The sequence below is a fragment of the Anomaloglossus baeobatrachus genome, chromosome 2 (assembly GCF_048569485.1).
Source record: "Anomaloglossus baeobatrachus isolate aAnoBae1 chromosome 2, aAnoBae1.hap1, whole genome shotgun sequence".
Taxonomy (NCBI): Eukaryota; Metazoa; Chordata; class Amphibia; order Anura; family Aromobatidae; genus Anomaloglossus; species Anomaloglossus baeobatrachus.
The window spans coordinates 645,855,905-645,873,832 of record NC_134354.1 but is presented as its reverse complement, the minus strand read 5'-3'; the positions used below and the strand labels follow the sequence as shown (position 1 = coordinate 645,873,832).

General features: G+C 49.2%; 1 protein-coding gene across 1 annotated transcript in view; it reads left to right on the top strand.

Moving 5' to 3' along the window:
* Positions 1–17,928, top strand: part of COQ10A (coenzyme Q10A) — a 39,505-nt gene that overhangs the window by 4,048 nt on the left and 17,529 nt on the right. The window contains exon 2 of the mRNA XM_075336963.1: positions 6,155–6,313. Within this exon, the coding sequence (XP_075193078.1) occupies positions 6,155–6,313 (159 nt within the window). The remainder of the gene's footprint in view (positions 1–6,154; positions 6,314–17,928) is intronic.

The following is a 17,928-nucleotide window of genomic DNA, read 5'->3' as shown; positions in this document are numbered from 1 at the left end:
GCCCTGCAAGAAGCCGAGGGGGTGTGCGATGTAGGCATGTAGCGGTCTAGCCTATTGACTTGAGGCTAAATGTTAAGCAATGATATGTGATAGCCGAACTAGCATTAATAGAAGACACGTAAACTCGTGATACCTCCGTCATCTGACTGAAGAGGGCATGACGTTGAGCTGTCGCCTTCCAAAGCCAAATACATAGCCCAAGAGCAGAGCTGTATCCTATATCACTGTCGGTGTAACGCGAGAAAATGACTTATGACAGGATCCTGGACAGATCTGTGATGTAAAGGACAGTTACACCCAGAATTCTGGAAATATTGAATGTAATTTGCATCACATCTGTAGCGCTGTACTTAGGTTCTTGCTGCTAAAAAGTCACAGCTGCCTTCTTGTCTTGATCCCGTTTTGTTGATTCTACCCTTCCCCCCACAAGGGGGAGAAAGCTCAGCAAGCTGTGAACCGGCCCCCCAAAGCTAGGAGGTGTCTTCTCACTGTTTTCAGCTTGAAATGCTCACCACTTTCTAATAATTTGTCACAAGCTTTGAAATATAAATGGAAAGATAGAGTTGTGCACTTTCTGCAACCAAAAATGCTGACTATACAATGAGCTGCAGAGCGATGTAAAGTAGCGCTGGATCCCGATGGAGACGTTCATCAAAATAATTGAGGTGCCTTTGAAAAAAAAAACTTAATATGCTGTACTACATCAAGAATCAAGCCGATTATGTAAAATCACATTTGACTCCAATCTGATCAGAACATGAGCCGAGTGTCCTTTAAGCTGGTGTCACACATAACGACGACGACAACGACGTCGCTGCAACGTCACCATATTCTGTGACGTTGCAGCGACCTCAACAGCGACGTCGCTGTGTGTGACACATAACAACGATCAGACCCCTGCTGCGAAATCGTTGCTCGCTCCTGAATGCTCGAAGTCATTTTTTGATCGCTGCTATCCCGCTGCGCCATGCTGATAAGCTGATAATCCTTGTGTTTGACACCGCAGCAGCGACGCTACGCTACGTCTGAAACCACACAACGACCGTCGACGTCGCTATGATCGCTGCTCCGTCGCTGCTTTTTCTAACATGTTTGACAGCTTACTAACGATCATCGATGGTCGCTGCTACGTCACAGAATATGGTGACGTTGCAGCGACGTCGTTGTCGTCGTCGTTATGTGTGACCCCAGCTTTACTGTGATCCGATTCTCTCTCATGTGACAATCGGAGCAGAGTTATTTGCAGCAGTTATTTGCTCTGCAAATGACTTTCGACTAACATCCACGCTAATTCAGCCTCCCACTCCCGGATCCAAGACTTATTCTGAGCTGCACCAATCCTCTGGAACGCTCTACCCAAAGAAGTTAGGACGAATCATAACTTAAGGTCCCGTCACACACAGCGAGATCGCTAACAAGATCGTTGCTGTGTCACTGTTTCTGTGATGCAGTAGCGATCTTGTTATGTGTGACACCTACCAGCGATCAGGCCCCTGCTGTGAGATCGCTAGTCGTTGCCGAAGGGTCTGGACCATTTTTCTTCAAAGGTGATGTCCTGATGGGCAGGACACATCACTGTGTTTGACACCTAACAATGACCTATACAGGTCACTCATTGTTACTGCATCATTGGTAAGGTCTGACTGTGTGACATCTTACCAGCGATCCTTATCAGGTCGCATCGTTTTTTTGGATCGCTAGTAAGTCGTTAAATGTGACGGGTGCTCTACTCAACTTCAGACGCACCCTAAAAACACATCTTGTTAGGGCTGCCTATTCACACTCCCTAGCCAAACTAAATTCACATAGTCCTTCCACAACTTCTCAGAACATAACCCCATGTCAAATTCCATGGCACACAAATGTATCTCAAGGTCCTGGCCAACTGGTCCAGGCAGCCATTATCTATCCCCCATTTCCTTGAGATGGCTGGATTGTCATTGTAAATAAGCACTTGTACCTTGCCCCCTCCCCCCCATCTCATTGTAGATTGTAAGCTCTCACGAGCAGGGTTGCCTTTCCCCCCCCCCCCCCCCCCTCTAAATATTGTATTTAGAACTGTTACTTGTTTGTATACGATTCCCCCCCCCTCCCCCCTAATAGTAAAGCGCTGCGTAATATGTTGGCACTATAGAAATAAAGATTATTATTAGAGGTGAGGAAAAGGGAGGATTAATCTCTCCATCTTCTTCATTGTCTGCTGGTACCTGAGTGCAATTTATATAAAGTGAAAGCTGCACACCAAGAGAGAACACAAGCAGGTGGGAAGGTGTATATAAATGATTAACCCCGCCATGATGCACCGAGCGCCTGTACTTGGGTTTCACAGTCATTCTGTGCTGAGTGCCGGTGCGTGGTGTGATGAGTCGTTGTGATGAGTCCCTCTTTCACCCAAATAATATTAATTTGCTTTTAAAAGGTCTTTGTTTTCTGCGTTTTGTTTTAAACCCCGTTTCCTACTCCTTTTTGTCCATCATTCTTCTGGGTGATTGCTATGTGAAGGACCTTGTGGCCATTGATGCCATTGTCCTGCGGTGAGGGCAGGGCTTGAGGATTGTTAATTACATTTGTTTCCTTGGTTCTATGTCCTCAGAAGTCTGAGCTCAGACGATGGGAAAGTAATTTCAGTTTTGGGGGCAGTCGTAGTCATCAGACTGTAGTGCTTCACAGGGCTGCTAGGACTTGCAGTGCTGCCAAGCGAGGCCTTGGCTTGTAAACGTCACGGAGCTGGGCGTAGACTGTCAGGAAGGCGACTCCCAGCATCTGTAATGTATTGCTCTGGGAGCTCTGTTATGTAACGCGCTGCTCGTACACAGATGTGAGTGGAAATAATTCACACACAATCTTACACACTCATTTGGTAGAGAACAGTTCTGCCCTCAAGGACATTTTTTTTTTTTTTTTTAATCATGTTCTTTGCCACCCCCTAGATCATGAAATTTTGTTTTCAAAGGGTCCTATTTGTTTTTAATCTATATTTGGCGCTGTGAAATTGAGTACACCCCTCATATTTTTGTAAATACTTCTATTGGGCATGAAGTTGACTAGAGCTTTACAGGAGCCTCTGGAATCTTCTTGCATCCTCCCATGACATCACGGAGCTGGTGGATGTTCGAGACCTTGCTCTCCTCCACCTTCCATTTGAGGATGCATCACAGATGCTCAATAGAGTTTAGGTCTGGAGACATGCTTGGCCAGTCCAGCATCTTTACTATCAGGTTCTTTAACAAGGTAGTGGTCATTTTAGGTGTGTTTTGGGATCAGTATCATGTTGCAATACTACCATGTAGCCCAGTTTCTGAAGGGAGGGGATCACGCTCTGCTGTAGTATGTCACAGTGCTACTTCCAATTGGTGGCGCTAGAGTTTGTCTCCTTCCTCACTGGAGGGACAATTTGAATAATTCCCAGAGGGGTATTTCGGCTGTAAGTCCTCTTACTTGACAGCCAGACTGGTTTGTTAGGTCTCCATAAGGAGATGGCGATCTCCCCCGTCGTGCGTGCGTCACGGGCAAATCGCTGCCCGTGGCAAACAATATCGCCGCTATGCGTCACACCAACATACCTTCTTAACGACGTCGCTGTGGCCGGCGAACAATCTCTTTGTATAAGGGGGAGGTTCGTGTGGCGTCACAGCGACGTTACACAGCGGACCACCAATAGAAGCAGAGGGGCGTAGAGCAGCTGCATTAACATCAGTCCCACCTCGTTGCCGGAGGACGCAGGAACGCTGTTCGTTCCCGGGGTGTCACACGTAGCAATGTGTGCTGCCTCAGGAACGACGAACAACATGTGTCCAAAACGAGCAACGATATTTTGAAAATGAACGACGTGTCAACAATCAACGATTTGTGCCGCTTTTTGGATTGCTAGCGGTTGCTCATCGGTGTCACACGCAACGACGTCGCTAACGAGGCCAGATGTGCGTCACGAATTCCGTGACCCCCCAGCAACATATCGTCAGATAAATCGTAGCATGTAAAATGGCCTTTAGTCTCATGAAAAGGCTTGTTTAAAAAGCCACTTTTGACTTTTAGGATTGCTACTTCCAATAGGTGGCGCTAGAGTTTGTCTCCTTCCTCACTAGAGGGACAATTTGAACAGTACATGTTGGCATGCATGTTTCGTTCAATGACCTGTAGCTCCCCACAGCCAGCAGCACTCGTGTAGCCCCAAACCTTGACACTCCCACCACCATGCTTGACTGTAGGAAGGCACACTTTGTACTCCTCACCTGGTTGCCTCCACACACGCTTGATGCCATCTGAACCAAACAAGTTTATGTTGGTCTCATCAGACCACAGGACATGGTTCCAGTAATCAATGTTTTTAGTCTGCTTGTCTTCAGCAAATGGTTTGCGGACTTTCTTGTGCATAATCTATAAAAGAGGCTTCCTTCTGGGACTGCAGCTATGCAGACCAATTTGATAGTCTGAGCATTGACAGGCTGACCTCCCACCCCTTTCCCCTCTTCAGCAATGCTAGCAGCACTTATGATGCTGAGCATGTGCACTCAACTTCTTTTGTTGACAATGGCGAGGTCTTGTTAAACCGCTGTATAGTCTTGGCCACCGTGAAACAGCTTCATGCTCCATTCTAGGGTGTTGGCAATTTTAAAGCCTAAACCATCTTTATGTAGAGCAACTTTTTTTTTTTTTTTTTTTCTTGCTGTGTTATTTAGAGGGCACACCAAATTTACACTTATACAATCTGTACACTGACTACTTTACATTGTATCAAGGTGTCATATATTCAGTGTTGTCCCATGAAGATATACGGTAATAAATTATTTCCGAAAATGTGAGGGGTGTATTCAGTTTTGTGATATACAGTAGATATCCTGCTACTAACCAGGCTGCCGACAGGTGTTGGTCAGCTGCTCCATACCCGCCTACATCTCCATTACCCGATTTTCACTGGCACAATCAGGGTCACATCAAGGTGAGATGATCTTCTGACTGGTTTTATGCCATGTTATGCAATGCCCTGCCCTGAATCCACACCGTTGTAATGTTTGCTACACAGTTTCTGTTCTGTACCTCTTGTGTTCATGGGTTTATTATGCATGAAATATTGATCTATTCTTCCAAGTCTTAAGCTTTGGGACTATTTACAGTCTGAATGGTTGTCATTTGTTTTGGGCTGATGCCACGCAACGTTATATTGGAGAATTTGTCAGTTATGTAAGTGGTTAATGTGATCTACGTCACTGCGGATAATGTTCATATCTCCCTCCCCTTAAAATACTCAGTCTGCATAGAACAATGGGGATTATGTCCTGACGGTGTAATGCACATTGCTGGCTTTCAAATTTGCTAATGAATTCTTTTTAAAGAAAAGCCTAACCACTATTACATGTCATCCTGGGTTGCAAGGTACACGCATACTGGCTCATGTGCATTAAAGGGTAACTCCAGTGACAAATGGTGCCTTTATTATAAAGGAGGGTTCTTATAAATTGATATGTAAAATTGCAACTTGCTTGTAAATATAATAATAATATTTATTCACTTATATAGCGCTATTAATTCCACAGCGCTTTACATACATTGGCAACACTGTCCCCATTGGGGCTCACAATCTAAATTCCCTATCAGTATGTTTTTGGAGTGTGGGAGGAAACCGGAGTACCCGGAGGAAACCGGAGTACCCGGAGGAAACCCACGCAATCAAGGGGAGAACATACAAACTCCTTGCAGATGTTTTCCTTAGTGGGACTAGAACCCAGGACCCCAGCGCTGCAAGGCTGCAGTGCTAACCACTGAGCCACCGTTGTAAAAAGCCAACAACATTGCCACTTGTCTATTAAAGGCGTTATCCTCTACTCGGACAACCTCCTCTCAATTCCTATGTTTCCCCACCCAACAAAATAACGCTACCTCTACTCTCCTCCGGGGGCAGCGCTGTTCCATCGTTGTCAGCACTGCCTCTCCTGGGAATCTCATGACATTATGTCAAACAATCCCTGCAGCCGATCAGTACAGTTTTCTTTCGGACAGTTGGATATCTGGATGAAGTGAGAGCTGCGTCTGGTCTTCATCAAACATGTTCTTAGTTATTGCTTGTTTGGTTTTTTTCTTTTCCCTTTTAGCCATCCATATGTATCAATCATCATCAGCTGGAATGTCACTTATTGACTGTTTTTGTCATTTGCAGACATCTGTCTTCCTGTGGAATCCTTATGACTAGATCTTCTTCAAGAGGGATTTTACAAGATGGTAGCAACCCCTGTGTCCAGCATTGTCGAGGCTTCCTTGGATTCGCTGGACCATTGACTAACAAGAGGAAAGAGTACTCTGAGAGGAGAATTATAGGGTAAATGGGATTTTGTAATGCTTTACTTTAGGCTGTGTGCACACGTTGCGTTTTTTACCGCGGAAACGCTGCGTTTAGAACCGCAGCGTTTCAGTGGCAAATTGCATGCGTTCAGCTTTCCCATCAAAGTGTATGGGAAAGCTGAAAAATCAGTGCACATGCTGCGTTTCTAAACGCAGCGTTTTTTATGCCAAAAATCGGTGCGGAAAGAAAAGCAGCATGTCACTTCTTTTGTGCGTTGTAGCTGCGTTCTCTCCCCCATTGAAATCAATGATGTGGGGTCAGAACGCAGCTACACCGCAGTGAGCTGCTTTTTTGTTGCGGTCCGCGGGCTTTGTCGGCATGCCAGAACGCAGGCATTTACCTGGAAGTGAGGTCAAGAGGTTTCCTGTTGACCTCACTTCCTGGCAAAATCCTGGAAAGCCCCCGGTGTCGCCAAAGTGCCCGCCCCGACACCCCCCCCCCCCCCCCCCGAAAATCCAACATGGCCGCGCACAGTAGCGCACCGGCCGCCCTGCTCCTATGATTTCTGTCGCATGTGCAATAACACATGCGACAGAAAACTGTTCCCCAGGCCCTGCCTGGTCACCCCCTATTCCCCCGGTATTCCCTTACCTGTCCGGTCGCAGCGCTGATCCCCCGCGGCCCCCTCCTCCTTCACAGCAAACGCCGGTCAGTGCAGTCACATGAGCAGAGCAGCTGACAGCCAGCACTGTGTTCAGAGAGCTGTGCTGGCTGCTCGCACTCTGCAGCTGTGACCCGGGGAGAGTGGGTGCAGATTTTTGGCACCCACTCTCCTCAAATGGAGGGTCTGCCCTCCTAGAAAATGGGGGATACGTTCCCTGAACGTGCCCCCATATTCTAGAAAGTCCAGAGTTGACGTGGGACGTCCATATGGATTTCTGCGGACCCATTTTTTTCAAATTTTTTGATTTAAATTGGAGAACAAGGGAATGATTTGGGGAGTGTTTTTTTTTTTCTAATAAAAAAATTTTGTCTTTTTTTTTTTTTTTGCTTTTGTTTACTGTCAATTAGTTATGTCAGGTATCTAATAGACGCCGTGACATCACTAATTGCTGGGCTTGATGCCAGGTGACATTATATATCTCGTATCAACCCCATTTATTACCCCGTTTGCCAACGCACCAGGGCGCGGGATGAGTTGGGGCGAAGCGCCAGGATTGGCGCATCTAATGGATGCGCCACTTCTGGGGCGGCTGCGGCCTGCTATTTTTAGGTTGGGAAGAGTCCGATAACCATGGCTCTTCCCACCCTGAGAATACCAGACCCCAGCTGTCGGCTTCACCTTGGCTGGTGATCTAATTTGGGGGGACCCCACGTTATATTTTTTTTTTAATTCTTTATTTATAAATAAAATAAAAAAAAAAAGCCTGGGGAGCCCTCCAAATTGATCACCAGACAAGATGAAGCTGCCAGCTGTGGTTTGCAGGCTACAGCTGTCTGCTTTACCCTGACTGGCTATCAAAAATAGGGGGGACCCCACGCCATTTTTTTCATTTTTTTTTTTTTTTGGATAAATACTAAGCTAGGCACCCTTTAGTGCCACATGAAAGGTACTAAAGGTGCCAGCTTAGAATATGCAGGCGGGGGTGGGACGTTATATATATTTGACATCCATTCATCCATTGACGCTTTTTAGGTTGTGTGCCCACAATCAGGGTTTGCAGCGTTATGGGCGCTGAGTGTTTTCCCTGCGTCCATAACGCTGCGTTGTGCAGTAGAAGCACAGTGGAAGGATTTTTGGAGATCCCGTGCCCACTGTGCTTCTTTTCTCTGCAGCATAAACTGACCGGTGGCGTGGCTTCCCGAGCCTCAGCATGTCAATTTATGCTGCGGAGACGAGGGTGTTCTCTGCAGGTAGAATAGAGCTCCACAGCAGCCTGAACCCAAATCGTGGGCATGGGCAGCTGCAGGAAGGCTGACACTGTGTACTAGACGCCGTGTCGCTGGATCATGGCCACATAGCCTTAGGCCTCTTTCACACGTCAGTGATTCTGGTTTGTGCTTTTTTTTTAAACGTACCAGAATCACTGACATACGCAGACCCATTATAATGAATGGGTCTGCTCACACGTCAGTGATTTTTCACTGCACGTGTCTCCGTGCGGCGTACCCGCGTGTGCGTGTTTGCCGCACGGAGACATGTCCGATTTTTTTTCTGGCATCACTGATGTTCCACGGACCACGCAGTGGTGTGATCTGTGAAACACGTGCCAGAAAAAAATGTGCTTTTAAAATAAAAATCATTTTAACTCACCCGGCGTCCAGCGATGTCCTCTGCAGCCCGTGCAGCTTGCTGCTTCTGAGCCGGCTCATTATTGTCGCGCATATTCATGATGTGCGACACAGCCGACCCGGAAGCAGCTGCTGCGGGGGTCAGGACCAGCCGGATGCTGCACCGCGGGAGCGATCAGCACCATGGAGAGCGGGAGGGCGCAGGTTGATTACTGAGTGCAATCACGGGCCACGGAGAACGGAGCCCGGATTGCACTTAGACAACCCATGTGTGCCGTGATTCACGGCACACGGAGGGACATGTGCGTGTTTTACACGCCAGTGAAAAACATCAGTGTTTTTCACTGACGTGTGAAACGGGCCTAAAAGTGAGAATATTGTTGCTACAGCAACATTTTGGGTGAAGTACCTGTGGATTCAAAATGCTTAATATACTCCTGAATAAAATCCTTGAGGGGTGCAGATTCCAAAATGGGGTCACTTGTGGGGGTTTTCTGACGTATAGGTACCCAAGTGGCCCTGCTAATGTGACATGGTGCGCGAAGTTTATTTCAACTTTTCCAGAATTCAAATGGTGCTCCTTCCATTCCAAGCCCTCCCATTTATCCAAACAGAATGTGGAGAAGGAAATGACATCACAGGGTTTTTTTTCCAAAGGTCTGTGTTCAACCAACTTTATTAACACTGACAAGTCTTAAAAAAACGCATGAAAACCGCATGAAAAACGCACGCGTTTTCGATGCCTTTTTCTCAAAAAGCATTGTTTACAATTCTCCCCTCTGCCAGAGGGTGCGTTTTTTTCCGCGCTGAAAAAAAAGCAACGTGTGCACATAGCCTTATACAGCTCCTGATCTCTGTGTAAGGCTGGGGACACACGGGGCACTAGTGCGATCCTCGCATGACACTCGGCTCACGCTGGCAGCACAGCAGGATGCGAGTGTCCCTGCGACTGAGGCCCGATCAAGCGATCGGACCTCAGCTGCGGGAGCGGGCTGGCACGGAGGAGGAGAGGGAGGGATTTATCTCCTCCATAGCCGGCTATTGCCATTCTCGCACTGCACTCGCGGTACATCGGTGTACCACGAGTGCAGTGCTATTTATTTATTTCTCTTTTTTTTTTTTATTTTTTTTATTTTTTTAACCAATAAATTAATATCTTAAAGCTAAGGACATTGTAGACCATGTTTAATTTTGGTCTTTTACTTCCATTATAATGTATGAAAGCTGGGCAGTAATCGAGTGGTGATCGTTGTGTACAGTCAAGCAGCCTTTGTTGTCAGGCTGATTTCGGCCGATCTTGGGTTACGTTCCCATGATGAGTATTTGGTATCATGTGGCAGGTTTTCTGCACAAGCGCAATTTGATCTGCTCCGCGGAAGGCAGATCAAAGTATTGTAGTGCATATGCGTGGGTGGTCTTTGACCTTTCCTCGTGTATGCATAACAGTGCTTTGCTCTGCCCTCAGCATGGCAGATCAAAGTGTGCATGCACAGGAGTGCCATCGAGGCCTCTGTGGATGAGGTAGGACACGTCATCCACATGGTGCTGGGAAGGAGGACATCAAGGCACTGAAGAGAGGAGGCACTGAACCCCTAGAGCAACGATTATTTATTTTCTCTCCCCCCCCCCCCCCCCACCCCCATTGGACCCGACCATCCCCTGGGTGAGTATAATAGGTGTTTTTTACCTTAGAGCTCCTTCAAATGTTTTGCACGGTCCGTGGTGAAGGTGCGAACGTATGTGTGTACATGTGTTCTACGTGTGTTTTCCGTGTGACATCTGGATAGCACATGGACAGCGGGAACGTCTATACTTGCCTGTCCCCGGCGCTGCTGTTACTTCCAGGCCCGCTCATTACATTTTCACTGCAGATCTGGAAGTAACAGCAGAGGCAGCACTGGAGACAGGCAAGTATAAAAATAATTTATGTTTAGGTGACACCTGTTTCCTCCAATACATGTCACACGGATCACCTCAGTGTGTGGCCCATGTGACACCTGTGCTGCTGGAGAAAAACAGACATGTTGCTGTATGCTCCACGTGGACACATGGTCCTTATGACAACACGGACATGTGCGCAGACCCATAGTGTTTTGTTTTGTATTTTTTTGTTTTTTTTTATGGGTCTATGTATGTGTGAAAACAGACATCACTCATACCGGAGACACGAATGTATGAAGGCGGCCTGGGCACTTAAATACAGCATTCTAGAATGCTGTATTTATAAGAGCTTACTGGTGGTAGCCGCAGTTTATGGCCAGAGTCACACTTGCGAGTGCCTCGCGTGTAACTCGGGCTAGTCTCTCATTGAATCATCTGACACGGACTCGCACTCTCCTGACAGGAGCGGGTCGGTTGCATGTATGTCTATGCAGCTGAGATGCTCCTGTCCGGAGAGTGTGAGTCCATGCCGGGTGATTCAATGAGAGGACTCGCGCGAGTTACACGCGAGGCACTCGCAAGTGTGACTCTGGCCTAAAAGGGAAAATCTTGGTGAGTGGTTCCCTTTTTAATGAAGCGCTCATTGGAGTGCACTAGGCTGATTCATTAAGCTGTGATTGTCGCTTAAAGGGAATCTGTCACTAGGTTTTTGCCACCCAATCTGAGAGCAGCGTAATGTAGGGACATAGATCCTGATTCCAGCGGTGTCACTTGGCTGCTTAGTGTAGTTTTGATAAAATCAGTGTAATCAGCAGTAGATTATCATTAGAGGACTACTTAGTGTGCTGCCAGGTAGTCCAGCATATTCATGACCTCTGTATAACTGCTAGATATCAAGCAGAAAAAACATTGAATTTATCAAAATGACAGCAAACAGCTCAGTAAGTGACACATTGCTGGAATCAGGGTCTCTGTCTCTACATTATGCTGCTCACAAATGAGGTAGCAAAAAAGCTGGTGACAGATTCCCTTTATGAATCAGGCGTATCTGATACTCTGGCATACATTTCTGGATTATGTTATGCTACTTTAACCCATGTCCTTCAAACCTCACGCTCCATTTTAATGTACCTGGTTAGAGCTGGCATATAAACGCCAAAAGTCGCAATATTTTTTTGCCCAACTGGCAAGCTGTGGGAACCCCCCCCCCCACTGTGAATTGAGGTATTTACACTAGACTTCTGGTGTAAGTACTTTAACCCTTTAACGACCGCGGGCGGTAAAATTACGTCCTAGCGGTCATAGTGTCAATGTACCCCAGCTGCTGCCGGCAGCAGGGGGAGATCAGCGCACATCTCAGTTGATTTCTACAGCTCACATGTGTGTCTGCCAGGCACGAGCAGAATTGTTATCCGCCCGTGCCTTTTAACACCTTTTTAAATCGCTCTGTCAATAAGTGACAGCGCCATTATAACTGCAATAGTGCTGAAAATTTTCTTACAAGTCAATATCAGAAGTCACGTCGTGGTTGCCATGGTAGCACAGTCATACGATGACTCCTGTGCTGACATGACTAACATCCTGTAAACAAACAGCCGAGTACTGGCTGTTACAGGAGATGATCATTTTTCCCGGTCTGAGCGATGGTGCTCTGATCAGGGGAAATAAATGAGCGATCAGACTGCTGATCCTTATAGTCCCACAGGGGGACCTTGTAAAATAAAAGTTAAAAAAAAAAAGGTTTAAAAAAACCTAAGTTCAAATCTCCCCCCTTTCGTCCCATTGAAGATTAAAGGGTTGAAAAAATAAAATATACACACATTTGGTATTGGGCATTTTTGAACAAGGCAATCTATCAAAATATAAAATCAATTAATCTGAGCGGTAAACGGCATAGTGGCAAAAAAATGTCAAAACTTTAAAATTTTATGGGTTGTTTTTTTTTTGGTTGCCACAAATTTTGCACAAAATGCAGTAACAGGTGATCAAAACGTAGCATCTGCACAAAAATGGTACTGTTAGGCTATGTGCGCACTAGAGCTTTTTACCTGCGGATTTACCCGCGGATTTGCCGCGGAAATTTCTTGAGAAATGTCTGCAATCTTTGTGCAGACATTTCCCAGCAAATTCAATGGTAAAAAAAAAATAGCTGTGCGCACTGGTGCGGATTTTTCTCAAGAAATTTCCGCGAGAAGAATTTTTGTCGCTCCATTGGGAGACCCAGACAATTGGGTGTATAGCTTCTGCCTCCGGAGGCCACACAAAGTATTACACTTAAAAGTGTAAACCCCTCCCCTCTGCCTATACACCCCCCCCGTGCATCACGGGCTCCTCAGTTTTTATGCTTTGTGTTGAAGGAGGCACGCAAGCTCCACAATTTAGTCAGCAGCAGCTGCTGACTATATCGGATGGAAGAAAAGAGGGCCCATAACAGGGCCCCCGGCATGCTCCCTTCTCACCCCACTCTGGTCGGCGGTGCTGTTAAGGTTGAGGTACCCATTGCGGGTACAAAGGCTGGAGCCACATGCTGTTTTCCTTCCCCATCCCTTAGGGGCTCTGGGTGAAGTGGGATCCTAACCGGTCACCATGCATGGGACCGTGCTCCCTCCGCAGCCCCTGGGGGAATCTGCTGGACAGGAGACCGGGTATCGTCAGGGACAGGCCCTGCTCCTCTGAGGTACTCTGTGTCCCCTTGGGGACGGCGCATAGAGCGCCTGTGTAACGGGCGCTGCAGCACCTGCCGGGTGTTTTGCGTCGCCGGGACTACCGCGCCGGCCGCGCTTGTTTGCCGGCCGCGCTAATAAATTTAGTCCCCGGCTTTTGCGGCCTAGTACCGCATATTCCCGCCCCCGGGCCTGCCAGTCAGGGGTGAGGGCGGGACGCTAGACTGCATGTCAGCGGTGAGGGCTGGAGCATACTGAGGGATCCTCCTCCCCCCTCACTGAGCACTGCGGGGCACCAGATTCCCGCACTTTCTGAGGCACGCCCACGGCTCCCTCCTCCTCTCAGAACGCTGGCAACCATTCCTATCAGCACTTCTGACGCTGGAGAACTTCAGAGGGGAGACAACACCGAGCTCCACAGCTCTGGGAGGCCCAGGCAGGGAATCTGGTGGTCACACAACCGCTGAGGGCGGTCGGTAAGCCGCACCTGTTACTAGGTGCTGGCCCCCCTGGGTGCCGAAGTGTATATTTATATGCTTATATTGTATACATTTACTCTGTACGGCCGCACTATTTGCTTTTGGCTATATACCCTCACTGATTGCACTAAGAGGAGACAACAGCATGTCGTCCGCAAAAAGCAAGGGTGCCAAGGCACAGGCTTATTTTGCAACCTGTACCTCATGTGCGGCTATGCTACCTGCAGGTTCCACCTACCCTCATTGTGTGCAATGCTCGGCCCCTGTGACACTCACTCAGCCGGAGCCTCAGCCACTGGTGGGACCCTCGGCCCCGGTGGAACCACCTGCTGCCACTGTCCAGGTGACAGGGACAGAGTTTGCAGTATTCGCTGACAAACTGTCTGAGTCTATGGATAAATGGCCTGCTAAGATACTAGAGGCTTTGCAGTCCAGACCGGTAACACAGGCCCCGGGCACTGTTGAATCATTGCCCCCAGGCCCCCCTCGGTTGGAGCAGCAAAGTGCTCCTGGGGCGACTCATAGGTCCCACGGGGAGGACTCCGACACGGACCGCAGTCCCAGACCGGCTAAGCGGGCTCGCTGGGAGCTTCCCTCGACTTCATCACACTGCTCAGGGTCTCAGCATGAGGACTCTCTGGAGGATGAAGCGGAGGTGGCAGATCAGGGCTCTGAGCCTGACGCCGCGCTCAACCTTGATACACCTGAAGGGGACGCCATAGTAAACGACCTTATAGCGTCCATCAATCAGGTGTTAGAACTTTCTCCTCCAACTCCTCCGATTGAGGAGTCAGCTTCTCAGCAGGAGAAATTCCAATTTAGGTTTCCCAAACGTACACGGAGTGCTTTTCTTGATCACTCCAACTTCAGAGATACAGTCCAGAAACACCGAGCTTTTCCGGATAAGCGCTTTACTAAGCGCCTTAATGACACACGTTATCCCTTCCCCCCTGACGTAGTCAAGGGTTGGGCTCAGTGTCCCAAGGTGGATCCTCCAGTCTCCAGACTGGCGGCTAGATCCATAGTTGCAGTGGCAGATGGTGCATCACTCAAGGATGCCACTGACAGGCAGATAGAGCTCCTGATGAAATCCATCTATGAAGCTATAGGCGCGTCTTTTGCTCCGGCATTCGCAGCCGTATGGGCACTACAAGCTATCTCAGCTTGTCAGTCTGAGATTAATGCAGTCACACTACTCCGCAGGTTGTGTCTTTAACCTCTCAGGCGTCGGCTTTTGCGTCCTACGCCATGAATGCTGTCCTGGACTCGGCGAGCCGTACGGCGGTAGCATCCGCCAATTCAGTGGCAGTCCGCAGGGCGATGTGGCTACGTGAATGGAAGGCAGACTCTGCTTCCAAAAAGTTCTTAACCGGTTTGCCATTTTCTGGCGACCGCCTGTTTGGCGAGCGATTGGATGAAATCATTAAACAATCCAAGGGAAAGGACTCGTCCTTACCCCAGTCCAAACCGAACAGACCTCAACAACGGAAGGTACAATCGAGGTTTCGGTCCTTTCGGCCCTCAGCCAGGTCTCAATTCTCCTCATCCAACAGGCCACAGAAGGGTCAGAGGAACTCCGATTCATGGCGGTCTAAGTCACGTCCTAAAAAGAACGCCGGAGCAACCGCTCCCAAAGCGGCCTCCTCATGACTTTCGGCCTCCCCAAACCGCATCCTCGGTCGGTGGCAGGCTCTCCCGCTTTTGCGACGCCTGGTTGCCACATGTCCAAGACCGATGGGTGAGAGACATTCTGTCTCACGGTTACAGGATAGAGTTCAGCTCTCGTCCTCCGACTCGTTTCTTCAGAACATCTCCGCCCCCCGAGCGAGCCGATGCTCTTCTTCAGGCGGTGAGCACTCTGAAGGCAGAAGGAGTGGTGATCCCTGTTCCCCTTCAGCAATGGGGTCACGGTTTTTACTCCAACTTGTTTGTGGTGCCAAAAAAGGACGGATCTTTCCGTCCCGTTCTGGACCTCAAACTGCTCAACAGACACGTGAAAACCAGGCGGTTCCGGGTGGAATCTCTCCGCTCCGTCATCGCCTCGATGTCCCAAGGAGACTTCCTAGCATCAATCGACATCAGGGATGCTTATCTCCACGTGCCGATTGCACCAGAGCATCAGCGCTTCCTGCGTTTCGCCATCGGGGAGGAACACCTTCAGTTCGTGGCACTGCCTTTCGGCCTGGCGACAGCCCCACGGGTCTTCACCAAGGTCATGGCAACAGTGGTAGCAGTCCTACACTCTCAGGGACACTCGGTGATCCCTTACTTAGACTATCTTCTTGTCAAGGCCCCCTCTCGGGTGGCATGCCAACACAGCCTGAACATTGCTCTGGAGACTCTCCAGAGATTCGGGTGGATCATCAATTTCCCAAAGTCAAAATTGACACCGACCCAATCGCTGACATATCTCGGCATGGAGTTTCATACTCTCTCAGCGATAGTGAAGCTTCCGCTGGACAAACAGCGTTCACTACAGACAGGGGTGCAATCTCTCCTTCGAGCCCAGTCGCACCCCTTGAGGCGCCTCATGCACTTCCTAGGGAAGATGGTGGCAGCAATGGAGGCAGTTCCTTTTGCACAGTTTCATCTGCGTCCAATTCAATGGGACATTCTCCGCAAATGGGACAGGAAGTCGACGTCCCTCGACAGGAACGTCTCCCTTTCTCGGGCAGCCAAGGCCTCCCTTCAGTGGTGGCTTCTTCCCACTTCTTTGTCGAAGGGGAAATCCTTCCTGCCCCCATCCTGGGCTGTGGTCACGACGGACGCGAGTCTGTCAGGGTGGGGAGCGGTCTTTCTCCACCACAGGGCTCAGGGTACCTGGACTCAGCCAGAGTCCTCCCTTCAGATCAATGTTCTGGAGATAAGGGCAGTGTATCTAGCCCTAAAGGCGTTCCAGCCGTGGCTGGAAGGCAGGCAGATCCGAATTCAGTCGGACAACGCCACGGCGGTGGCATACATCAACCACCAAGGCGGCACACGCAGTCGGCAAGCCTTCCAGGAAGTTCGGCGGATTCTGCTGTGGGTGGAAGCCACAGCCTCCACCATCTCCGCAGTTCACATCCCGGGCGTAGAAAACTGGGAAGCAGACTTTCTCAGTCGCCAGGGCATGGACGCAGGGGAATGGTCTCTTCACCCGGACGTGTTTCAAGAGATCTGTTGCCGCTGGGGGAAGCCGAACGTCGACCTAATGGCGTCCCGGCACAACAACAAGGTCCCGGCATTCATGGCACGTTCTCAAGATCACAGAGCTCTGGCGGCAGACGCATTAGTTCAGGATTGGTCGCAGTTTCAACTGCCTTATGTATTTCCTCCTCTGGCACTGCTGCCCAGAGTGTTACGCAAGATCAGGTCCGACTGCCGCCGCGCCATCCTCGTCGCTCCAGACTGGCCGAGGAGGTCGTGGTACCCGGATCTGTGGCATCTCACGGTGGGTCAACCGTGGGCACTACCAGACCGACCAGACTTGCTGTCTCAAGGGCCATTTTTCCATCTGAATTCTGCGGCCCTCAACCTGACTGTGTGGCCATTGAGTCCTGGATCCTAGCGTCTTCAGGGTTATCTCAAGAGGTCATTGCCACTATGAGACAGGCCAGGAAACCAACGTCCGCCAAGATCTACCACAGGACGTGGAGGATCTTCTTATCCTGGTGCTCTGATCAGGGTTTTACTCCCTGGCCATTTGCCTTGCCCACTTTTCTGTCCTTCCTTCAATCCGGAATGGAAAAGGGTTTGTCTCTCGGCTCCCTTAAGGGACCAGTCTCGGCGCTCTGTGTTTTTTCAAAAGCGTCTAGCCAGGCTTCCACAGGTACGCACGTTCCTGCAGGGGGTTTGCCACATAGTCCCTCCTTACAAGCGTCCGCTAGAACCCTGGGATCTGAACAGGGTGCTAACGGCTCTTCAGAAACCACCTTTCGAGCCAATGAGGGATATTTCTTTCACGCCTTTCGCAGAAGGTGGTCTTCCTAGTGGCAGTCACATCACTTCGGAGAGTGTCTGAGCTAGCAGCGCTGTCATGCAAAGCCCCCTTCCTGGTGTTTCACCAGGACAAGGTGGTTCTGCGTCCGGTTCCGGAATTTCTCCCTAAGGTGGTATCCCCTTTTCATCTCAATCAGGATATCTCCTTACCTTCTTTTTGCCCTCATCCAGTTCACCAATGTGAAAAGGATTTGCACTTGTTAGATCTTGTGAGAGCACTCAGACTCTACATTTCTCGTACGGCGCCCCTGCGCCGCTCAGATGCGCTCTTTGTCCTTGTCGCTGGCCAGCGTAAAGGGTCGCAGGCTTCCAAGTCAACCTTGGCTCGGTGGCTCAAGGAACCAATTCTTGAAGCCTA